The sequence below is a fragment of the Mauremys mutica genome, chromosome 14 (genome assembly GCF_020497125.1).
Source record: "Mauremys mutica isolate MM-2020 ecotype Southern chromosome 14, ASM2049712v1, whole genome shotgun sequence".
Classification (NCBI taxonomy): domain Eukaryota; kingdom Metazoa; phylum Chordata; order Testudines; family Geoemydidae; genus Mauremys; species Mauremys mutica.
Window position 1 is genome coordinate 28,292,121 of NC_059085.1, and position 20,014 is coordinate 28,312,134.

Consider the following 20,014-nt stretch of genomic DNA (forward strand, 5'->3'; position numbering starts at 1 on the left):
TCATACATATTGAAACACAACAACAAAGTGGCATTCACACAACTGAGTGAGAAGAAAGAACTGAGTGAGTGCATGTAGTGCTATACAGAACACCTTTACTATCTACTACAGTATTATGGGTAACAAAAAAACCCTAAATTGAGAACAATGTCCCTTTCGAGATATCATGAAAACAATACTGTGTAATACATACATCTTTTTCAATCTCAACTACAATTGTGTCTTTGTTTTGATCTTAAAAAAAACAAAAAAACAACCCAGCCAGACATTTTATTACTATGCAGTACAATTAAATTATACCTTTTTGAGATGGGTTGGGACTGAGTAAGGAAGCAATTTCTGCTTTCTGTACAATAAAATATTTTAATTATTTCTGTTTCCTCTTTATTGGGCCTTGATATAGAAACACTATATTTCCAGTTATGTTTTGATTACTGCTCATGATTCTCATATTTATTTTATGTTTGGCAGTTAGACCATAACCTACAGATGAAACAAAAATGAAGCTGCTAAATCATACAAAATCTTCAGTCTGTGCCTCACCAAAAGAGTCTTATTTGATTTGTGCCGTAAAAGACTTTAAGTCCCAGTGGGTTTTCTTTCTCTCCTGAAACTGCACTTGTTGAACTGTTAAAGGGAAACTACTTAGGCTAGAATCTTGTCCAGTGTTATGGTGAGGCAGCTGTTTGAAGCCACTGTTATGTTTAGGAGGTTAGTTTAAAATAAAATCCACCCTTTTGTGCTGGGCTTTCATAGGCAATACAGAGACATACTTCAAAGGCCAAAGGTGAAACTGTTGCCCCTGCTAAAAACGGTACCTGGAAGGATGGTCAAGGCAAAACAAATTTGAGTCTGTGCTGGATGCAAATCTCTCAGCTGACCTAGTTCTCATTCTCCTTTTCATTTCAGAAGCTCAGCTAAAAATCCATAAATTAAGGAAATTAACTGATGGAGCCTCCGGCATCTTTGTAAGCTATTTAAATCTTTAAATTTACAACATCTTCTGCATATATCAAGTAATTGAACTAACTGCAGGGATGTAACTTTAATGAGAAAATTTCCCTCTTCTGCTGTAGTTTGTACTCTTAAAAAAAAAAACACTACCCTTAGGAAAAAAGTTTCTGTTTATTCCTGCCATGGAAGATAACTTTAAAACCCCCCAATTTTAGGGGTTTCTGCCTTTCTCACTTTGTTCCTTGATGGTGCAATAATAAAAATAATGAAACAAGCCAACTAGTTCCCACGCCTTCCTGCTCAGCCCATAAATGTCAGGAAAGCAAAGAGTGGCAGCCCAATGCTTCAGATCCTCTCTCTGACAGAGGAGTTCTCTGGTGAGGACAAGCAATTCTGATTTCCCTTTAACCATGAAAATGGCCTGACCTTTGCAATAACAAAAAAAAATAATAATAATTACATAACTTTTCTGCACTTACAGTTGTTTGCAGCTAGTAGGCGCTGAAGATCTAAAATTAAGCTAATTCTAGTCCACAGAGGCTGAAATTTTTGTAATATATAAATACAAACACACACAAATATATCCCATCCTTACACTCTTGAGGTCTGAAAAGTCATGATGCACTGAAAAAATTCAGGGAGGGTGGAGGTCAAGGAAAGGTACATTCTGGAGATCAACATGGCTGAGTGATGAACTGCAAAAATAACAAGGGGGTTGAATTGCATGAAATCACATAAATGAAACAAAGGGGACACAGTTTTTTTTAAAGTTTATTCAGAAAGAAACATAATTTTAGGAGGAAGGGGCTGAGAAGGATGTTTTTATAGTGTTCATTAGCCAGATGGGTGATCTGCAAAATAAATAAGTCCTGATCTGTATTAAATCATATAAATAAAATAAAGGAGAGAGATTTTTAAAAAAAAGTTTATTCCAGGACGAATATTATAAATATATATATTTGGTGTAAGGCTGCCCAGCAGGCAACTCTCCCGAAATCCATATGCCACATTGGCCATCTGCAACTAATAATATTAATAATAAATACATGAAACCACACGCACAAATGTTAAAAGTTTATTCAAGGTAAACATCATTGTGTGGGAGAGGAGGGTAGTACGGGTGGGGGGAGGTGGAAAATGCAGGTTTCCCTCGAGATCAATATCCCAGATTGGGTTAGCTGCAAAAAAATAAATAAATGCAGGGAACCAAATCAATCTGCTTTTGTTAAAAGTTTATGGAGGCTTTTGCTCTGCCGGTTGGAGGGAGGGGGCTGGGTGTGAGGTTCCAAAGGGGGAGGACAGCGACGGGAAGCAGCAGCAGCAGCGGCTGCTGTTGTGGCCAAGCCAGCGGAGCGCCTGTGGAGCTGCCTGTCTGCCTGGGAAATCTTCATGGCAGACATCTCCATCTAGCCGTGCGCTATAATTGAAATGGCGCTTTTGGCCAGGGGCGGCCTGCCAGGGCGCTTTCTGCAATAGCACAATGCATGTCGATAGACGTCATTTGGTTTTAATGGCCTACAGGAAATTTGGCGTTTACAATGCGAGACATTAGCAAAGGGTGAAAAGGGAGCGAGGGGAGGGAAAACGGAGCGGAGGGGGGAAGGGAATAATTGCAACCCCCCCTCCCCAAAAATACCCCCGATCTGCAGCTTGATTGCTGTAGTTTTGATTTTTTTTTGTGGTTAACTTGATCTAGTTTATCAACAAGTGCAGAGTGGGTGCTACCCTAATTGTAACAGAGGAGTCAAGAGATGTGAGAAACGTGCCCTGTGTTACTTATTTGGGAGCTGAAAATTTATGCCTAGTTGAAAATGCCTGGGGAAATATTACATCAGACCAAATGACAATGATTAAAATCAGCTTTTTCCCCCCCTTCCTCCTTCTTTTCAGTAAGTCTATTGAAGGACGTGACAGTGGCCTGATATTCCACAACATTAAACCGTTATCCCCCCAGCCAAGGAAGGAGAGGAGCTGGCAACCCAAACCGTTAGCAAAAGGATTCTGCAGCCAAGGAGAGAGGGGGGTTAGTTTGGGGAGGGGGGGTGGGAAGCAGGAGGAGGGGGGGTTGGGGTTTGCCATCTGATTTTGTATTGTTATTATTTATTTTTATTTGTAAAGGTATTTTTTTAATCTGGAGATCGCCAGCAAAAGGAGGGAAAAATATCCAATTTTCATCGCAAAATTAGCTAGGGCGAGAGCAAAGGGCTGAGCTAATTGTAGCCTAATCCTCTGCCCTGGAGGCGTTTGCAAAGCCCTGAGCAAGAATTCGCCTTTTTTCCTCCTCTTCTCCCTTCCCTCTGTTATTTAGAGACGGGATTATTGCCTTTCTTCTCATAACAGCCTCGGCAGTTTCATTTTAAGGGTTTTTTTCCCCTCTCCACACACACACACACACGCACAAAATAAACAGAAGAAGCATAAAAAAAGAGAGAGGGAGAGAGAGAAGAAGCAGCTTTAAAAATAATAATAATCACAGCAGGATCTAAGGAACAAAGATAGTAATAAAAAGCAAAAAACAAACCCATCAACACACAAACCCAACAGAGCCCAAAGCAAAAGGGGGGTTTGCAGATCTCTCTTCTGTGTTCAAGGTAAGGAAAGCTGCTCTGACTGCTGCTCCTGTCTCTCTCCCTGCATGGACTGGGGAGTGCGCATTGCATTGCATGGCTTTTTTTTTTTTTTTTTGGAAAGTGCCTCTTCTTGAAACTAACTCAGATCTTGGCTCTGGAGAAGAGACAGAGGGTTTTTTTTAAAGCTACAGGATCCATTTTCATCCACCCTCCTTTGATAGCGCTGGCGCTCCGTGTGTGTGTGCATGCATGTGTGTATGGTTTGTTTCCTTTTTCTAAAGCATGGCCAGTGTTGCTGGAGCCCCGGTGCCCGGGGTTCCTAGGCTGCTGCTGCCGCCCTAGCCCCAGCACTGAAGAAGGCAAAGGATCCGGGGGCAAAGCCGCAGCGCGGAGGAGGCAGAGCTAATTGGGTCCCGGGCTTTTGAATGGTACACAAGGAGCACTGGCAACAATTGCACTTTCCAAAAGGGCAGCTGCAATAGGCAGCAGGCGCTGCCACCGCGTTGTAGGGCTGGGAGGGGGGATCTGGGGTTTGGGGGGTTGTTTTTCCTTGCACTGTTTGTGAAGGGAGGGGGGATGTTTGTTTGTGTGGGGGGGTTGTTGATGGTTTGGTTCCCCCTTTTGCTTTCCGGGGAGATCTTCTTGGTTCTCGTGGGGACTTTGTGGGTCCGTCCTTTGGGGTTGTCTCTAGGGTGTCTAAACACAAAGGGGGAAGGCAGATGACAAAGCTTAATATGGAAAACACGGGCGGTCTGTGAATGAAACTCTGGCGCCAGTCGGAGTGGAAGGCTTGATTTGGTGTAGACTTCAAACCACTCTAGGCTATAGTTTGCATTTCTGTTCCTACATGTAATGTGGCACACTGCTGCAAAATTAATACATTAGTCTGGCCAATGTTCACCACCATTGGTTGCACATAAAATATATAGGATCGGAGGTGCAGATTTTTTTCCCTGCATTCATTTAAGGCATCTCTTGTTATGTGAGAATAAGTAAGGGACGCCATGTTGTGCTGCCTTTTTTTTTTTTTTTTTGAATGTTACCTTTGGGCATTGCTGTATATATATTTCTAACAAAAAAGCCAGAAGTTTAGTGGCCGGTGTGCATGGCTTACTGGTGATTTCCCTGACCATCAGCAGGGAAAGGCATTTGGGTGACGTGAAACTTACACTAAATAGATTGGAGAGTGCTAGGAATGGGGGGAGGAGAGTGGGGGAAAGAATTTTTTTTAAAACGAGAGCTCAACAAGCTAACGGCTCCCAAAAAGTTTCTGACTTAATCCACTTGCTAGCAAATGTCCAGTGTTTTCCGAAGCAGTGTTGAGGTGTGTGCAAATGTTTTATGGACTTTATTTTGTAACCCATTGGCCAAGGTTTTAAAATAACCTGATCACTTCTTTGTCTTAGGTTGGTTTCACAAAATAAACAATCGGCTCAAAGTCGCCTAAGAGGCAGATTCTGGATATTATCATGTTTACGTGTTTATAGAGACAAAGGTAATGCCAAGTCTCTTTAATTTTGACCCTCTGGCTGGGCTGAATCCTACCTCCCTGGAAATACAGACAGTGCCATGAAGCCACGAGAGTGCAAGGTTAAGTTTTTTAGCTGGTTATTCTCCAAAGTGCTTGAAATGGGGTGTCGGGGGGCTGAAACGGTGGTTTTACTTTTAGTGCTATAATAGATCTGCTGTTAAAGAAAGAAAGGTCTCTGGGGAGAAAAAAAGCTTCAACGAGAATCCAATAAAGGAACCAGTCAGAGAACAGATGTTGGTGCTGATCTCATTAAAGACGAGTCAGTGGTCCTGCAGCAGACTGGACTTTGCGCCTTTGATGCACACACAGCTAGCTGGCTGCATATGGGTTGAAAGATGCCCCCTTTCAACATCTTATAGAGAGAGCTGTTTCATGGCAAGTCCTTAAACCTGCAGTTTTCATTTCATCTCTTAAATGTGCATGAAGGAATTAAACTGCACGAGTGAATAACAGCATTAGTTTCAATTAATTTTTATCCTGGCAACAATAAACTTTAGAAACAAAGCACTTTTACATCCTTAATTAGTCTTGGTTCCCATCTGTAGTCTTTTAAGTGTCTGTTCCTTGATTTAACTTTGTCCCTCCTTCAGAGCAGCTTTCTTTTTAATTCTTTTCCCTTTTTTTTCTTGTTAGCCCTTCCAGACTGTTTCTTGTTTCTCTTCTGGAACCTTTCACCTCCCTTGTCCCTATCTCTCTGCCTTGTTCTGTGCAGTTTATTTCTACTGTATTTTCCCAACATCAACAGCAGTATTGGTTACCATGGCCCCAAGCTATGTGCAGAGGTGGGAAAGCTTCATTCGCCCAAAAGTTCTTACACTTTTGAAGTCTTTCTGTTAGTAGGATCTGAAATGTATCATCTAGAGTGTGTATTAAATGAACAGTATTCCTGTAGGCTTCAGAGGAAGAAAGGCAACACCCTGGAAAATTCTGCAGTCTTTCAGCATTCTCGGCCCTAGGGTGATAGCCCTGGGCATAGAGCTGAATGGAGCTCTTACAACTGCCTTCTGTTTACCTTTTATGGTTAAAATAACAGCTTAGCAAAGAAGCAACTTCATGGAGAAACGATTCAGTGAAATCATCTCAAGCTGTAGCAGCATAGCTAGTTTAATCACCCCTAGAGAGCTGAACAACTGTGAGCACAATGGGACACAAAATCATTTTGTGTGTAAATGAGCATGGCATTGTGATTATTTCACTTTGCATGGGCAAATAGTTTTTACAAGCAGTACTTATGCAGTTCGCTTAGAAAGGCAGAAAAAGATAAGCTGGCTCTGAAAAATCTTGGTGTGTAATGTTTGGAAAACTAAATATTCAGATAATTTGAGAATCAGGCTCTATTGATTTTGCCTTTAGCAGGTTCCTGTGTTACTTATTAGAGCAGGGTTATTGCTTGTGCCACTAGTAGTGATGTTATACCCTTTTGTAGGCAACTAAAGAACATGGATTATTTTACATGGTTTAAAAATGAAAATTGTTAATGTTTCTTCAGTATTTACCCTTAAGGTTTTAATTTTCACATCAGTATTAGAAAACAATTCCACAAGATAAATACTTATAAGATCCAGCTCTGTGGATAAAATAAATATATTACTTGATTTGGTGAATTTTAGCAGCAGTTTATGTTGAGCAATACATGTAAGAAGAGAGTCAATAAAAACTAGGATTAAGGAATCAGGAATATTTATTTTTAGGATTAATGGAAGTGTTTTTTACAAGGTTTAGGTAGTGTTTAAGACCTATGCTCTTTATTGATTAACTAATACAAAAATCATTGGCTATCGCAACTTTATTAAACATTTGGGTTATTTTATCATATTAATCTTCTCTAACTAAACAAACCTGTATTTCAGTTCTCCTTCTGATTCCCTCCCCCAAAATAAAATCCTGGAACCCCTCAGTAAGTATGAAAATCCATACAAGGTTGTGAACTATTTTAGTTTTCCAGTGATTTTCTATAATTAAGTGTTTTTTCAATGCATACTATAGCTGAGTGATGCCAAAAGCAGAGGATTGTTCAAAAAGTCCCTCCAGTGAATAGTATAAATTAAATATCTCTACTGTATGGGCATGGCCTCACAGAGAGTCTCAGACAGTTTGCAGATCAAGGCATTTGCTGATGTACTAACATTAAACAAAATCGTAAGACAGTAGCAGTGTTTAAATATGCACAAATAGATTCAGATCACTTGATCTTTAGCTTTCTGTGCATATTTTAAAATTGGAGTCTGTATTTCAAGACAAACGGTTAAATGTAAGACTTATTTAAAGAGAACTACAAGTTCTTTGATTTCATTTAGAAATTGTAGGGGTCCAGATGAGCCCTAATTAGGCATATTTTTTGTAAAACTCCATGAGGTGTATTTTCAAGGCAGGTCTGTATCCTGCAAGGTCTGTACCTTTATCATTAGTGATAATAGTTAGGGTTAGAACAAAGGCAGAGTTGACATTCAGCTTGTAGCTACTGACCCTTACATTTAAGTGAAGGAGTACAGAATGAACATGAGCTTGCAGTGCTCTTTGGTAGGAACACATCCTTTTCTGTGTTGGTAGACAGATATAGCATCCACAACTAGAGAACAGACTGCTAAAGTACTACCTTGTTTTAAAAAAGTAGTAGTTTTATTTGTGATATGACATATTTCCTAAAGATTGCCCACAACAGGACCTTGTGGGAAAGAAGAAAGCAACAACTTTAGTCATTAAAGGATTCACTCATTTTCCTTGAAGGTGGTGCTACAGTAAAAATGTTAATGCCAATTTCACATCGACTGACACAGAAGTTCTAGTGTTGATATTTTGTTCGCATTCAGTGCAGATGTCCATTCTGCATTTGAAGAGAAAAGGATGTGGATTCATAATGGGGTGATGTATTTCTGTACTGGAGTAGTTTAAAATTGTTATGAACTAAACTAGATGAAATAGACTAATCTAAGATGTGGTTTTCTTTTAAAGGTGTTGAGAGACATATTTTCAGTACCTTTCCATATATTTTGGTAAACATGTTTTTAAGGAATCTTGTCAATTATATGTTCACTGAATGGTTTGGGCAAGCATATTGTGCAAAATATTTATTGTTAAAAGAAAGGAGAGACCCAGTTTTAGGATTCTTAGAAATGTCCCCAAAGTAACCTGGAAGAATTGGACATTCACTTTGTAATACTGCATTTAAAGCATCTATCAGATGTTAGGAAGAGCCTAGACGTTTGGTAGCATGACTGCAAAACAAAATACCAGGAAAATTAGATTATATTCAGAAATGTTTTTAATTACAATATTTTGCATATGTTGTTCTACACATATGTGACAGAAAGGATGGGGAATTTTATAAAACCTCCAAAAGCTTGAAAAATTTTTCCATCTGTCATATATGTTTTTTCATTATTATTTGATTTGATTTGATTCAGTTGTGTAAAGACACATTGGTGTCTGATAGAACTTCCAAAAGCTTGAGCAGTTTTTCCATTTGTCATGTATGTTACCTATAATTTTTTATTTAACTTAAATCAATTGTGTAAGACACATGTTGGTATCTGGGAGAGAATCAGTTATCATCCTTTTCTTATAGTACCTGAAGAGTTTTTGGAGATATATATATTTTTGCCCTAGCAGTCCCTTGCACATCAAATGAGGTTTTTGAAAGTCCTTTAAATATTTGTTTTAGGTTAACAAGCAGAAATTCAGTGCATGAATTTGTAAATCAGCTAAAAATATTTAGACTCAATTCCATTTAATTTTAGATATTTTTAAATAATAAATATACATGTTCATATGTATATTTCTGATTTCTAATGCTAGATATGGCATTTATGAAAGCTTTGTGTCATGAAAACTTTGGTCATTTTATATATATTTCTGCCGTTGTTGCGTCCAGCTATTCATTTCCTTCAGTTTGAAAGCTTATTAGTCCCTCATTATATCTATTATTAAGATATAATCAATAGTTATCAATTTATTTTGTAATTATTAAAAATAAAATCTATTATTTTTCATAGTTTGATGTGAAATTTACTACATGTATAAACTAAATGCCTTAGGTACTGAGGAAATCACTAATTTAGAGGTGTCTCGTTACTGAGACAAACTTGCAAAAACCCCTGAATCCCAATTCACAAATTGGTTATTCGTTTGTCAGGGGATATTTCACATCTAACACATAAGCCCGCGACCTTTAATTAGAATTTTGCAGTTTGTTTTATGCCCCTTGAGGCTGACACCTTGAAATTTTTTTTCTTGATTTCTTATTGCTAATAAGCATCTTTCTCTTCCCCTCTGGTACTTTGAAGAAAATGATGCAAATACACTTAATTACAGTGGTGGCAATAATTTGTTAGCTGAATATGTGATCAGGCAGATGCAAAAATGATCTGATTAGATCTGTGATCACACTAGAAATAAAGGTAACACACAGTTACATTTAAGAAAAACTGTTCTTTTTTGTCTTCCGTTTCCAGGAGGGCAGAAGCATGTCCCGTCTGTCTCTAACACGGTCCCCAGTTTCTCCCCTGGCTGCTCAAGGAATTCCTCTCCCAGCTCAACTCACCAAATCTAATGCTCCTGTGCACATTGATGTAGGAGGACACATGTACACCAGCAGCCTGGCTACCTTGACAAAGTATCCAGATTCCAGGTAAGACCTCAGTGTTTTCAGGCTGTGTGCTTATTTCGTTTCAGTGCTTGGAAATATACATTTACCTGTGTGGAATGTGAAACATGATTTATTATATATTCAAAACTTATAAATAACTCAATCTCCAGTTTATACATTAACTTCACTAGAGTTCTATAGGAAAAAAAGACTGCAAAATGTATGTATTATTTAGACAGTCTATTCATTTTCTTTCTCAACATCTTCCTTACCACACTGCTATGTTTGAAGCACCTGTTGATGTGACTGTTCTATAATATTCACCACTCTATGAATCAGTTTCTTTATTTTAAAACAAACTTTTGTTAAAAAATAAACAGCTCGTCTTTTATATGGGTGCTTATGGATACATATGTCAGCCAGCAGAAGCCCTATAATAGCTGCAGTTGTATTGGTTGGTAGAGTTCTTAGATGATCTATACTCACTTATTCAACAGCAGTGACACTAGACATTCATTTTCAGCAGAATGTCCAGCACACAATGTATTTATTTGCAACTGCACATCAGGTTAAAGTTGTATATAATTATTGCATGTTACTGATACATCTAGTGAGAATTATTTAAACTGCCCAGTATTTTAAGGCAGGAGAAACTGCAGAGAGATGCATACATAAACCCTCTGCGGTGTTCATTTGGGGCCTTATTCTGTGAGGTGCAGACCGCCATGGAAGGAGATGCTCGTGGGAGGTGTTCAGCTCTTTTCAGGATCAGGCCCTAGGCTGGCAGCTGAAGAATGTCAATGATTTAAGGGTTAAAAGCATATTCGTCAGAGTGTCTCATAAGAGTTACTTGATAGCTTTAGATTTGTAACTATATCCACCAAAATTAGTATTCTGAGATTGAAGAATAACATACTTTTGTTTATAAGAATGTGTTTATTCTGTGTAAGGGTCAAATGCCTCACACCTGAACAACAGGAAGTATGAGATGTACAGTACAAGGTGTTTGGTCACACTGGCTAAAGAAAGCAGTTTTGATCCCAAATGCAAATCAGGACACAGATCAGCAGTTTCGTTGTCAGAGGTTCTGCTGTCAACATGACCTGTATTTCTTCAAAGGGACAGCCTTTTCAGCTACATTTTTGTTCACGTATTTTCCCTTCAGAAGAACTAGGGATTTTTGCACTGATTTGACAGTTTCCCAAGCAGTAAATGACATTTATGGAGACACCTCGAAATGCTTCTGATGTCATAAAGCATATGGCTGTGATTTCAGTCCAAGGCTAGGTAGTGCATTGAAATGGTCCATGGAAAAGGAACATTAATTGAAATGCCAATATTTTAAAATTAGGCAAAAAACAACATGATTTTTCAGGAGACCATCTATCTCAAGACTTCAGTCTAGTATTTAATTACAAGGAAGAAATCTATCCAGTGGGGAAAGATTTATAACAAAAAAACAGACGGATGTTCACAGTAAAAAGAAAATACAGAGAATATGCAGCAGTTGCAGTGAAATAGCACATCTGTTTCCACATTAAAAAAAAAATCACTGCTGACATTTAAAAAAATATGCCCCATATCAGAGTTATTTAATAGAAACTTCAACTGTGTAACTTGCAAAATATAAATGTTTAAAATAAATGCACAGATTTTATTTAGAGGTTTTGGCTTATAATACAGATTTGTTACTTCTATTTGTTGAAACAACAGAAGTGTATTCCTCTTGGTTTTTAAGCTGCAAGTACAAAACAGTTATTGGTCAGACACTAGTGTATTGTGTGATATTTTTGTTGTGTATTGTCTTGCATTTGCATGTGTTTTGTTATCTCTTAAGGCTTGAACTTACAAACCCTTTCTCACTCAAGCAATCCTTGCCCCTGGTTTCAGTGAATCTAGTCATATGAGTAAAGGTTTGCAGGATTGGACCCCAGATCCTAAAGTTTGAATAACATCAGTCAGTCAGAAAACCAGAGGGGATATGTAGTAAAGAGGTATCAGAGCACACATTTTGTATTTAAAGAGAGACAGATTCTGGTTATTTTGTTTCATTTTGCCAGTTGGGTTCCTTCAGTGTTCGAGTTGACATAAATGGTTACCCCATTCTTTACTCAGGAGGGCCTGCTTTCATTCCCATTGAATTCAATGGCAAAACTCCCAGTGATTCAGTGTTCTGGTTCTTGAGATAAAGTCACAAAACCTTTTGTTTTCATTGCTCTCTGGAATATCGTCCATGAGTTTATAAATTGCCTTCGCAGTTATTATGGATGAGAGAGGGATTCTGGGTCTTGAGCTGGTGTAGGAGAAAAGGATATGTGTTGCTGAGTGAGACAGCTGGTAATAGTGAAAAGCCCACGCTGCAAAGAAGACATGGGTGGCCACAGATGGAGGCACAGCTATTTTCACACATGCAGAGCTTTTTGGTTTATTTATACAAGATATTAAATTCTTTTCAGTTTGGCAATCAACATTTCATAAAAGCTTCAAGTATTGTAGATTAATCAAATTTTATAGGCCCTGGTTCAACAAAGCACTTAAATGTGTGCTTAAGTACTTTGCCGAATAGGGGTGGATATCATATGGTTTGCTGAATCTTTAATACAGTTGCAGAAAATAAAGTTTCAGCACCCTAAAAATTAAAGTGTAGGGGATAATTTTCCCGTGTATCTGCATTACATGCTTTATTTGCTTTTGTATGCTCTGAAATCCTAAATATACATTTAGTTTATCATTTACATTATATCACACACACACCTCATGCTAATGGAAAATAGAAAAATCATTCAGTCATATTTATTTCTCAGTTGTACTTACAATAGGCCTGATCCTGCAAGGTCCTGAACATTTTCCAACCTTGCAAGATCAGGCCTAACAAGAACAACTATAGGCATGGTATGTTCCTGCCTATACCTGCTTTTCAGTCATCCTTCGGGTATGATATAAATTACACCTGACAGCAGTGTGATACATTTCTCATTGTAATTTGGTAGAATTGACTGTGCTCAGCCCACTCATGGCTTTGCTGTGTTCTGCCATTCATAAGTTATGTGTTTCAGCTGTAATTCATGAAAATTAAGGATCTGCTTCTGCAGCCATGACTCGTGTGAGTTAGTGATTTGAACTAGTGAATGATTTGAGGTCAGTGGGCCAAATTCTGTACTCAGTTATCCCAGCGTAATTTCAGAGTGACTCTGTTAAAGTCTTTGTTGCTTATATCAGCGCAACTAAGAGGAGAATTTGCTCCAGTGAGTGAATTTTCATGAGTAAAGAATGCAAGATCAGGCCCAAAAGGTGTTAGTCACATCTGCTGTAAACTTTCATAGGCTACATGATGCACTTCCTGCAAGGGAACTTATTTAGCTATGTTATAGAAACATAAACTCCTCCACAGTGTGGTTTAATTCACATGTGCCATGACCAGCTCATCCGTACCAGGTGTGTGATTTGAAGAAGAAAAAGCAGCAGCAGCAGCATTTTAACTAGTGTGACAAATGGGAAACTAATTAAATGGCCACTATACATGATTCATTCCAAGTCTGCATTTCTCATTATGGTACAGTATATTTTTTCCAACTGACAGAAACAATATATAAACAAATATGTTGGCCTTTCAAAGGATAAAGGCAAAGATACTATCTCACCTATCGTATCTCTCTCAAAAGATATATGCCAGCATTCCAAAAAAATAAGGAACAGATATACTTATATGACAGTTGGGTTTCCATTATTAACCTGTTTTAATGGAGAGTTACAATTTAGTGCATGATCCTGTATTCCTTGTCCCCCCAAAAAATTAATTTAAATTATTATGAGTTTTGGATGTGCAAGGAGATTCACATTCTACCTTGGCTGGATCTGTATACTGAGTGTCTCACATTAATTTTATTCCATTCATTTATGTTTAGTACATTCTCAAAAAGTCTTAACACTGGTAGTTTTAAGTTACAGGCATGCAAAAGAAAGACACTCTTACGCACTCCAACAGTCCATGTCGCATATTTAAATAAAACAGTCAAAGAAAACAGACAAGTTACTAATATTTGCCAGCCAGCTCCTCTAGAAATTTCATTCATGTTTTCACCCAGACTACCTCTAATGCAGCCCTCTCACACATTGACACTTGAACACAGATTTCCATGACAGACTGCGAAAGCTGTGAAGGCTCTAGCATGTACATAAAGTGAATTGAAAATTATACATATTTATTTATCTAATATGATAGGATGGCTCTTAAAAAAGAAAAGGCCCTTATTGTACAACTGTTATTATACATAATGTTCAATCACATGCACACTGTGCATAGAAAAAAGCTGCCCTGACTTTAATGAGAGCAGGATTAGATTCCAAGTCCATATTTACTAGAACTAGTCAAAATCTCAAAGTTTTACTGTTTTTTTCAGTGGAAATTTCAAATTAAATAAAAAAAAAAAAAGGGAAATGTTTTTCCAGAAATGTTTAGTCTTATTTTCTGACCAAATCTAATATTTATCTGGGAGGATGGGAGTACACTCTTTATTAGTTTATTCTTCTGTACCAGCTAAATATATTTACCAGAAACATCCTTAGAAAATTAATATTTGTTGTATATCCTTCCATTAAATATATGTTTTGTTCTTTTATTTTAAATACATTAAAAAAACTCCTAGGTTTCAGTAATATTTGTCTTGTGGCACAAATGAAGAAACATCTGGAAATTTTAATTTAAAGCTGAGTTACTGCAAATTTGCATGCCAGTGTAAGTGGGAACAGTGTGTAACCCTCTCTTCTTACCTAAAGCCCTTTGTGCTTCTTTCCCCCATAGTCACATCAGCTAAGAAGGGCGTGCTAGCTTTAGTTTTGAATGTCTTGGTTTTTCACTGGCTTTGTCCCAATCCGTGTCATCTAGATGTGGTGTGGGATATATTCTTGTACAGATTTTTCACATTTGACAATATCTCACATTTCTGCACATACACAAACAATTTAGTGTCATTGTTATGATTTATTTGCTAGTCTCATGTCATGTTGGGACATTCTTGCTGTGTTAACTGAAAATGGAAATTATATGCAATTAGCAAACACTGAAGCATACCATACACAGGCAAGCAGGCTGAAATTCACCCCTTCCCACACAAGCTCAAGGCTTTAGTCAGGGAACTAAATGGGGTGGGGATGGAATTCCCATGAACAGTCTGTGAGGCTAATACTCAAACCTTTTGGGCCTGATCTTGCATTCTGCTACCCCTTTGTGCCCTCTGAGCAGTAGTTCTGGGGCATTGGAACATCATGGTTATAGCTACTATGTTCCTTTCTTGGCTATTCCACACTCCCTCCACACCAGTCTACTTGTGGGTCAGTGCACCTGCAAAGTGTGCATGTGGTGTTTTGTTCCTCCTTGGAACTCACACCTCTCCCCCAGGCAGACCAATTAAAAGGTTTAAAAAGAGTAAAGAACTTTAGGCAGACTGTCCAAACCACTGTGAATTTCACCTTTAGTGAGTTTTCCCATTTTAGTCAGTAAAAGCTCTCCTTGGCCTCAGTGGAGCTCTAAGAATTAAGCTAAATTACTTGCTTCTCAGTGGAGCTCTAAGAATTGGGCTCTTACTCTGTACGGATACATATCATAGTATATTATCCAACAGGCAAACATTTTACAAGTTTGATCCGTATGCCGACAAAACTCCAAAATGGGCATTTTGTTTTTGCATGGATTGCAAGACAAGGTTACATATTATGAACTGAAAACTTAGGAACTTTAAAGCTGAAACCCAAAGGATATTTTTAGGTGAATTTCTAATTTGCAGTTACTTTCCTCTCTTACATCAGTTTTCCTCAGCTGATTAATTTTCAGCAGAATCCAGTTAGACCGCTGAGAAAGAGGTAGGAGCCACTCTTTTACAAACATTCAGCAGAGCGGGAGGCAAGAATATGGAATAAAGATTGCACACTTACAAATTAGGTTACATTTTTGGGTGGCAGAGAAATTCAGGATTTAGTCTGAAAGGCAAGTTTCCAGTGAGTTGCCTACTTCCCATTATTGCAAGAAAACACAGGGAGTTCTGCTGTTTCAGGCAAGCTTGTGTGTGATACAGACGAGAGCAGTTAAAAGTATACAGAGTTTTTGTTCACAGTTTGATGTCTGCGCACCTAGTTTTCTGTTGGATTAACATTAGAATTTTCACTGTTATGGAAGGAACTTGCTATTTCATTCACCCACATTTAGGTCTAAATCCTTTGACTCTGACTTTGTTATTACTTGGGCGAAAGTCCGATTGGCTTCCAGGGGAATTCTGTCAGGTAAAGTTATGCAGGACAAAGGCCAATTTAGGGTCATATAATGCTTGCCCCCCTCCCCAAAAAGTCTGCATAAAATCATAGAAAAGAAGGGTTGCACTTATCAGTGAATAAGAGTTGGAGAGAGGGGAAAGGAATTCTCACGCCCAGCCTGGTCTCTTGAGGCAGCGTGGCTGCATCCTGGCAGTTGCCCTGTTGCTGCTGCTACAGTCATGGGAAGAATGAGGGGAAAGATGTCCGATTCCGGAAGCTAGGACATCTGAGTTCTGTTGCTGGGTTTCTGAAGCAAGTAATTTAACTTAGTCCAGTCATTTTGCTTCGCTGTGCCTCTGTTTCCCCATATGTAAAATAATGTTTTCCAGGAGTGTTGTGTGGTTTAATTTACTCATGTCAATGCTTTGTGATCCTCATATGAAAGGAGCTGTATAGATGCAGAATATTATTCAATATTATCATACACAGTCAGGGCTCCACACACCCTTACAATTTAGGGGCAGATGCTGAGGTGTAATGGATTTAGTAAGCATTTCCTTGCCATTCCTCCAAACGTGCCTCTAATGCTGCTACATGGCTAGAGCAGAGCTCTGCAGAGCACAAGAAGTGCAGAAATGCACTGTGTGATCTCTCCATGGTGATGAGGACATGATTTGGCCTCTGTGAAAAGAAAACAGTGACACTGACACCATTACAGCTTGGAACAGTTGTTTTACACTCCCTCTCACTTTCTTGCAATAAGGGGCAAAATCCTCAAGCCAGCGCCTAGCCTGAGTAGCTGGGCTGGGCACTGGGAGAATGCGGAGGGGAAGGAATCTTCTTCCTTTATCCTAGGAAGCTACTCTGCTGAGGCTGAAGTGGTTCCCCTGGTCTTAATGCCATGCTTCCATGAGATGAGGGGAATAGGAGGATCTGTGTAAGAGTGGATTCTTCAGACCTGGATCTGCCCTGCCCTGATGGCATGCAGGGAGCTGTGTGCTATGCAAAATGTGTTCCCCCCCTGCATGGTCCCTCCTTATGCAGCAGAACCTGCTGCGAGGGGACTTTTGCCAGCCTCTGAGATGAGAATTTACCCCATGGGAGTGCAACTCTCATCAACTGGATCCCAGCGCTGGAGCTCTGTTCATGAGTGAATTACAGGCATGATGTTTACTCAGAGCATTTAATGGAATTTGCAAGGACAAAGTCACTTATCTGGTCTCTGCTAATCACGTTCCCCCAAATTAATATTTATCTAAGCCTAGGTTACTTGGAGATCATTGGCATAAATGGGTGTCATGTTATTTGGGGGAAAACAAGCTAATAATGGTGAGCAATCGATAGTAGTGATCAAGCTTATCTGATTTCTGAACATAAAATTGTATCTATATTGCGATTCCTGGGCTGCTCTAAAAATAGAATTTGAGAAGATTAAACATTCCTGTTAGTTTATTTGCCAGTTCAACTGGAACAGTATATTGGGAAGGACAATCTAGGTGGTTTTCTGATTATGCAGAGCTCCTTTAGTCCTAGACAGGTCTTCCTGACATGACCAATGGTCACTCAGTAGAGAGCTCTACCTCACACAACCTTTGGGAGCAGTTATGGGGTAATACTTTTGCAAGGATCAGCACTGAGCAGTATCTCCAGCATATTTGGTGCAGATCTCAGCTAGCCTTGTGCTCTTTGTCCAACTACTCTATTTTTATTTTCCCTGAACAGACAACCTGATTGTGGTTAAGAGCAATGCAAATGCCTCTATCTGTTCATCTCTTTTATAATTCCCTTGCTGTGCTGCCTGTGTAAAAAATGTGTCATTACAGGCAGGCTCTTGGTTCCAGACGGGGCTCTGGAAAACATTGTTAGAGCTTTCAGACAACGGAAGTAAAGGGATCCAACTCATGGTGCCATCCTGACTTGTTACCGACTCTGATGTTGTAAAATACCTGTTTGTTGGACCAGTTCTTTGTCCTTCAGGGAATTATACTGATTTTCCTCATTCTTTCTCTGGCTCCCACTACCCAGGATGCCCGTCTTACCCTTTCACCTGACAGGGCACAGTGGCACCAGCTGCACAGAATAAAGATGAAGTAGTTTACATGGCACTGCAAGTGGAGCATGAATAGCATTAGCATGAGCAGAATAGTTTGAGAAAATTCTCCCACGGGATGCCATAGAAGCAACTGTTTCTAGCTTTCATGTGCGGGTAGAGGTTGTTTTCATGTTGATGAACAGTGTAAAGTATTCTGTCTGTGATCACTGTTAAACAGTTACAGTGGCTTTATACTCAAAACAAAGGGGATTCTCCTTTATTGATTGTTCTCTTTTAATGCTGTGCATCCAGCACACTCAACATCCCATGTGGAGGAGTTATGTAACAATGAAGCTCCAGTGGCATTCCATTGGAAATCATATCCTGAGGTCATAATCAACTACTGTAAAAATGCAGTAAAGTGGTGCTACCTCTTGATATTTGGACTTTAAATGTATTTCAGTGCCATTTGTCCACACAAGTCGAGTTTTGATTTATACAGACCCTATTACGGCATGCAGACAAAGTCTACTTAGAGTAATATTTCATTAACTCCTTAGCATGTTTGTAAAATACACTCTCTGGACTGTGAAGATGAGGGGTATGTTTTGTAAGAAGCATAATATGAAATGAATTTGTCTCTAGGCCTAGCTTAATTATTTTAATGATCCCACTGGTGATTACTATAGGTGTCTTTCTGTGTATATATATTGTGACCTACATGCATGTGTTCATTTATGAAAGCTAAGATTTAAAAAGCTATTGGGCCATATTCATTCATGGAGTGACTCTACTGAGGTAAACCAGGAATGAATTTGGTCCATTGGCCCAAATCTTGGTCCCACTGAAGTCAATCGGAGTTTTGCCATTGTCTTCAATGGGAACAGGATGTGTCCCATTTATTTAAAAACATTTCCTGCAAAATATATTGGGCCAATTTCATCCTGAATGTAACTTGTTGACTCAGTGGAGTTACACCAAGGGGGTCATGTCCCATTATTCTGTGTAGAAGAAAATAAACAGAACTTGGAAATTGTATTAAGGTGCTGCTGTTGGCTACAGCGGTTGTCACAACAAAAGTTTTAGGTGTGCGGCCAAAAGGAATTGTGTCCTGATGGTTACATAAACTGTACCCCTGTATAACTCAATTGACTTCAGTGGAGTTACTCCAAATTTACTCCAGTATAAGTGAAATCAGAATCAGGCCCAGTGTATTCATGGGTTAATAAAGCCTTGAAAAGGAAAATGCATATTTCAGTTGAAGAAATATGTAGGCATGCCAGACACGAGATTTAAATTATGAAAGAGTGTGAGAGTATAGATCTATTGAGCACTGAGTCACATTCCGTACAGAGCAGGCTTTAGCTAACACAGCTAAAGCAACATTAACCCGTACGTTACTGATTTGGGCAGATTTCCCTACCATATGAATTTAATAATAAATTGATAACAATAGCTATACACGCCAGCATTTTACATTGGCAAAGGACTTTACTAACATTAAGTAATTACTCCTGACACCCCTTATCTGTGATCGCAGGAGGTTATTATTGAACTACATTCATCCCTTTGACATCAGTAGGTACAGAAGGAATGAATATGGCCCATTATCTCCGTTCTACAGATGAGGACACAGTAGAGCTGGAATTAGATCTCAGGAGTTACTGACTTCCAACCCCTGCCCAGTCCATGTAGGTCACCCTCTCTGGCTTCTAATCTTTGATTTTCCATTATTTTTTTATATTTTCCTATTCAAAGTTCAGTGTTTCCTTGATTTGTTCTTATTTGCAATTTTCTCAAGCAGGATGGTCATTAGCCTAGCGTGTATGCACTCTCACTCTGTACTGATGCAACCAGTGTGAGTACAGTCTGCCTGTTAGAGCTGGTGCACAGGATACATAGGCTAGGCAGAGGTGTTCTAGGGTTCACGTGTGCTGTGTTGCTTTCACTCTACTGCAGTATGGTATGAGTTCAAAGGCTAAAATTGCTGCTTTTTTATCTGCTGAGGACCACATAAAGCAATATCTGAAAGGAATCCTGCACGTGGATAGTGGAAGGCTATTATGCAGCAAATGCTGATACACATACACAGAAAG

At 38.9% G+C, this 20,014-nt stretch overlaps 1 protein-coding gene across 16 annotated transcripts in view; it reads left to right on the top strand.

Moving 5' to 3' along the window:
* KCTD15 (potassium channel tetramerization domain containing 15) overlaps nucleotides 1-20,014 on the top strand; it is a 67,317-nt gene that overhangs the window by 8,005 nt on the left and 39,298 nt on the right. Inside the window, exons 1-4 of one of the 16 annotated variants that reach the window (XM_044987343.1) lie at nucleotides 2,312-2,366; nucleotides 2,845-2,977; nucleotides 4,931-5,114; nucleotides 9,507-9,682. In XM_044987343.1, coding sequence (XP_044843278.1) covers nucleotides 5,094-5,114; nucleotides 9,507-9,682 — 197 coding nt within the window. In that variant the 5' untranslated portion in view covers nucleotides 2,312-2,366; nucleotides 2,845-2,977; nucleotides 4,931-5,093. The other 15 variants (XM_044987348.1, XM_044987341.1, XM_044987340.1 and 12 more) reach the window with 15 other exon arrangements.